The 5,051-nt window shown below is 28.4% G+C and overlaps 1 protein-coding gene across 1 annotated transcript; it reads right to left on the bottom strand.

Annotated features, from left to right (window-relative positions):
• Positions 1–2,730: 2,730 nt before the first annotated feature.
• LOC145047862 (major pollen allergen Ole e 10-like) lies at positions 2,731–3,407 on the bottom strand. The gene is made up of 3 exons (XM_078996222.1): positions 3,314–3,407; positions 2,959–3,181; positions 2,731–2,850 (listed from the first exon to the last, which is right to left on the bottom strand). Exons 1-3 carry the CDS (start codon positions 3,386–3,388, stop codon positions 2,825–2,827), a joined length of 324 nt encoding a protein of 107 aa, XP_078852348.1. The 5' UTR covers positions 3,389–3,407; the 3' UTR covers positions 2,731–2,824.
• Between the last annotated feature and the right edge of the window lie 1,644 nt (positions 3,408–5,051).

The following is a 5,051-nucleotide window of genomic DNA, read 5'->3' as shown; positions in this document are numbered from 1 at the left end:
TCAATGTCAACAATTTATAGAGGATCTCTTCTCTCACATTGGTAACAAGCCATCTCATAATATCTATCTTCGTAATCCCTTCAAAGTAAGAAATATACGCACATTCTCTCGAAGAACCTTAACCAGTAACCAAGATAGTATAACCACCACCACTACAGCCGCTCGGCCTCCTTCCGCCTTCAACCAACCACTATCACGACTACCGCCCTTCCTCTCACCCACGACATGAACTTTCTTTTGGAACATAACATTTTTCTTTAAAAAATATCGTCGAAAGAAGCTATTTGTCCCCGCCGCTGTGCGCGGGTAACGGCTAGTATATATATATATATATATATATATATATATATATATATATATATATATATATATATATATATATATATATATATATATATATATATATATATATAGACACACACACGCATGTGTGCACACTCATTATTTATATAATAAAATATATACTCTAATAATAAATGTGATCAGCTAATGAAAATGAAATAAGACAAAGAAAAGATGACGTTATCAATCTTTCTTTACATCTAAAATTAATTTGATTAATAATATAAAATGATTTTATTAAAAAGGTCTTATTACAGCTTTCAAATGATACTTTAATTTAAAAATAAAAATTTCAAGCTTGGTAAATAAGATGTTGGTTATGTCAATGAAAAAACTTTTTCTTTCTAGAAAAAAAAATATTCTTTATTTCGTTCTATTTAAATAGATTCTTTAATTTCCTTGGTTTAAGTTTTTTGAATTTTTAAAAATATTTTTTAATAATAAAAAGTTTAATTGGTCTTATGAATTCTACGAAAGAGTAATGTGTAATTTGTGCTACTTTATGGATTTTAAGTTTTTTATGTTATTTCTGATTGGGAATTATGTCTCTAAGTTTATATTAGTTCCAAATAAAAAGATAATTAAATGCATACAATATAGATGGAAAAAAGCGCTTCTTCATTTATCAAACTTTTCTCTTTAACATTGTTTTAACAATGAAAGACAGATAGCGATTATTTCCATTATCATCACAGATATATTGGGATGCCCATTTTCATGGATAGACACACGACTCAAAATCTGCATAAAGGTAAAAGCTTAATGTGTTATATTTGTTAATCAAATCCCAAAACCATCATTTATATAATTAGAGTGCAAATAACTTTTTATTTCACTTTTCTTGTCGACAAAAAAATTACGAACACTAATACAAAAGCTATAGGAGTAACATCCGGAGTGGTGAAACTCATATCACCTTCACCATTGAAACTAAAGTTTAGATGAATAGCATATGTTGCATGATTTCATAATGTATTTGGTACACGATACGACCCTAATAATATCATAGGTCGACGATAAATTTGCAAACATTCATCGTTCCTTAATTATACTAGTCGTGCTTCTAGCACACATGTTTGAATCACAACAAAAATGTAGTTTAAAGAAACGTTAAAAATCTTGAATTTACAAGTAATTAATACATAATATATTAGAATTATTGGTACCTTACTTCCACATAAGTAGAACAACCAAAGAAGGAAACTAAGAAAGCACAATGAAAGATATCTCATGCCATGGAAAATTTTCAAATCCAATATATTTGTAATGATAGAAACATGTTATGTTTGTGTGAATGCTTTTACTCTTTCATTTTATTTTGCCTTTTATATGACTTCCCAAGTGAAACTTCTTTAGCATTTAACTATTGTTTGTTTGTAACCGAGTATTTAGTCATGAAAATGTTAATACTAATAAATAAATATATTTTGCTTCAAAACATGATTTGACCGATCAATTGATGGTAATAGCTTTTCAAATCCAATATAATAAATTGGCAATACAAAGTCCTTACTTTCAAACATCATAATGCTTACCGAAAATTTTGAACACATGATTGTGAAACATGTTTATAAGTTTTGAACATGTTTAAAGGAAATTCTTATAGTGAAAATGATTATCTACACAAATTTTATACATAATCGAACACTACGATATGTTTTCCATAGATGGATTTTATTTAGGGATTAAAAAGATCGGAAACTGTGTAATATAATTATACACATAATTAAAAGAAGAGGGAGTAGAAGATTTATATGTTTTCTTTTCATGATTTGAAGATCACTAAACATATTCTTTCAAAGTGAAAATGTTCATGAGAAAGTTCAATAATTAGTTTAGTGAAAAATTTCGCTCCAACTTATTTCATGGCTTATATATCGATGACCACTAAAATAAGTTCAAAACTCTTCAACATATAACATTTTCGGGCTAGGTGATTTAGTTTGTAATATTTAAAGGATACAGTAGGTTCCTTATATACATCAAGAGAAAATGTTAATTTTCATTAATATCCCTCCAAAAAATTGAAGTTCGCCTCAGACTTACGAATCATTTAAATAATTTAGATATCATTGCAAATTTATGGAAGTAAATAAACATCACAAAAGTCTTACAAAAAAACATATTATCGATGTTTAATCTAAACATGGATAATATCATAACCTTAATTTCAACCTTTTTTCTAATTTATTTTCAAAATACATAAAATCATATTTAAAAAACAATAAAACATTTCACTTAAACTCAAAAGAAATCAAACGAGTACATATATTTTTAAAATGAAGAATAACGTAACTTTCTTAAAATGGTATACGATGTTCTTAGCATACACAGAGTATAATATAACACAAAACAAGTAAAGACTAAAATAAAATTTTATTCCCACTTATTTGATTGTTTTATACATTCTTTTCACCTTTCAAGAATTTTAAATATATGATCTTCCCTTCAATGTGTCGTTTGATTACGACTTTTTTTATACTTATGGGTAGACACATGTCCCGAAAGCTACATAAAAAACCACAAAATTAGTTTCAATTTGGTACACCTATCACCCGATATTTGATGTGCCAGAGCAATTGTTTAGAAAATATTCCAAAAGAAAAAGAAACTTACATGGATCTGTGATAGCAGTAGTAGCGTAACTAATATCGCATACACCATTAATTTGAAAGTTAAGATCAATAGCATAAGACGCATGATTTCGCACAGTGTTAGGGTTAAAGCATGATCCTCCAGGTTGAATTTCCTTGCAGTCGAGTTGTCCACAAAGATAGTCAAGAACTTGTTGCAACTTCGGTTCGGTAGCCTGGCTTTGAGCTACACACCAAGTTTTCCCCTATGCATTATCAAATGAACAAAAACAAAAACATCATAATCCCATTAAATATTTGCATAATATTTTGCAATCTAAAACATTTTTTTATAGTTGTTAGTACACTAGTAATGAGTTTTTTTATATATATCTTACTTGCACATAATTGGTGCACATAATGAGGCACAAGATAAAGCCAATGAAACACAATGAGAATGTGAGTCTTGCCATGATTTTATAAAATATGTTGTTGTTTTAGATTGGTTTATGAAATATGTTGCGAATGTTCATTGGAATTTATAATGTTTCTGATTCATAACCGTTTATGTTCTTTCAAATCAAAGAGTTTAACTTTGGAATTAATTATGTATGTTTTGTAATTACTACGTAAGTTATACATGATTAATTACATACACACATACACACACACACACACACACACATATATATATATATATATATATATATATATATATATATATATATATATATATATCATAATTACTTCTGAGTTATGCATGAACCAATAACTCGGAAAATAACCAGGGCCATGACCGGTGTTAACGTGGGATTTTTAAAATTAGTTTAGGTTTTATATCTTGTGGATTTGGTAAAATATCAAATGTGTCACCACTAAGTGTAGCAATTTGTAAAAATCGGTTAGAGTTCGACGGTCAAACCACCGCGAATCGCTATGTGTTAATGACCATTTGTGTGTAACTTTATATTTATAATGCATATTAAATATATTATATTTATAATTTCTTTTAGAAACCGTCTATCGTTGAATATCGAATCAAAAGTCAACAAAAATTAAATTTATTGGTGACGTTAAAAATAATTTTTGTATTAAGTATATTTAAGAGTTATGGATAAGAAATGTGAATAGATTATGTTCTCCTAATTTCTATGGATATAAAGAACATCGAAAATGGGTATAGTATGAAGAAGTTACGCATTTTTAAAGTTACAAAAATGAGTATTTATCTTATTTTGTAAATCAAACTGTGCACTGCTTCGTTTTGAATAGCCCCGAATCTTGTAAAATATTTTGAGCACGTTTTCGAAATCAACACTTATGATTTTCATCCGAGTTTATCTTAGACATTATTCTATATTCCTAAAATAGTGAAAAAATTTATACATATTGGTGTTAGGAACGTATTTCTCAAAAATTAGTATGTAATTGTCATAGTTTTTATAAATCCAAATTTGCATACGATAAATAGACAATCATGTAATCACTATATATAAACATATTTGTATATAAATGTCATATATGACATTAAAAGACCAAGTCTTGGCTTATTTTGTAATTTTGGCAAATTCGTAACCTAGATCTCAATCCATATAACTACATATTATATAGATATTCAAATATGACAAGAGTTTAGTATATGAATGTATATGTAATTAGCCTGATTTATTATTTTCAAACAACACCCACATGCTTGAAATCTAATAGAAACATACTAAGTACATGAATATGAACAATTTCTAACCACTCCATGACTCAAATTTTCGATCATCACTCTTCAAACATATACTTTCACAGACTCACTTATACACCACACATGCATAAGATCCAAAGGAAACTATTAATGCATATCAAGCCTAATAGAAATTCAAACAAATACATGAATAGATACATGTATTTGACCAATTTCTCACACATAAAAACACCCACATGGATAATTATAGACCAATAATGCAATGCATTGTACTCTCAGGATCACACCTAGATCTTTTGGTACAGAAAAGTCTCATAAAACTCTGCATAAGATCGATTGTGGATTCATTGATCAACCTCGATCTTCTTCCTGACTCTTTCTCACAATCTCAAGCAAAACCGAAGAAGAAGAGGGCTCCCTGTCCCAGCCTCGACTACAAACCC

This window comes from Lactuca saligna, chromosome 5 (assembly GCF_052625555.1).
Source record: "Lactuca saligna cultivar CGN05327 chromosome 5, ASM5262555v1, whole genome shotgun sequence".
Lineage (NCBI taxonomy): Eukaryota > Viridiplantae > Streptophyta > Magnoliopsida > Asterales > Asteraceae > Lactuca > Lactuca saligna.
Note: the sequence above shows the minus strand (reverse complement) of the source record. Positions and strands in the feature narration are given on the sequence as shown.

Bases quoted from the DNA above. Each gene is read 5' to 3' on its own strand.
- LOC145047862 (XM_078996222.1), bottom strand. From the start codon at position 3,388: ATGGCAAGACTCACATTCTCATTGTGTTTCATTGGCTTTATCTTGTGC. The intron at 3,182-3,313 runs GTAAGATATATA...GATAATGCATAG, and splicing joins TGTGCACCAATTATGTGCAA to GGGAAAACTTGGTGTGTAGC. The intron at 2,851-2,958 runs GTAAGTTTCTTT...TTTTTTATGTAG, and splicing joins TACTGCTATCACAGATCCAT to CTTTCGGGACATGTGTCTAC.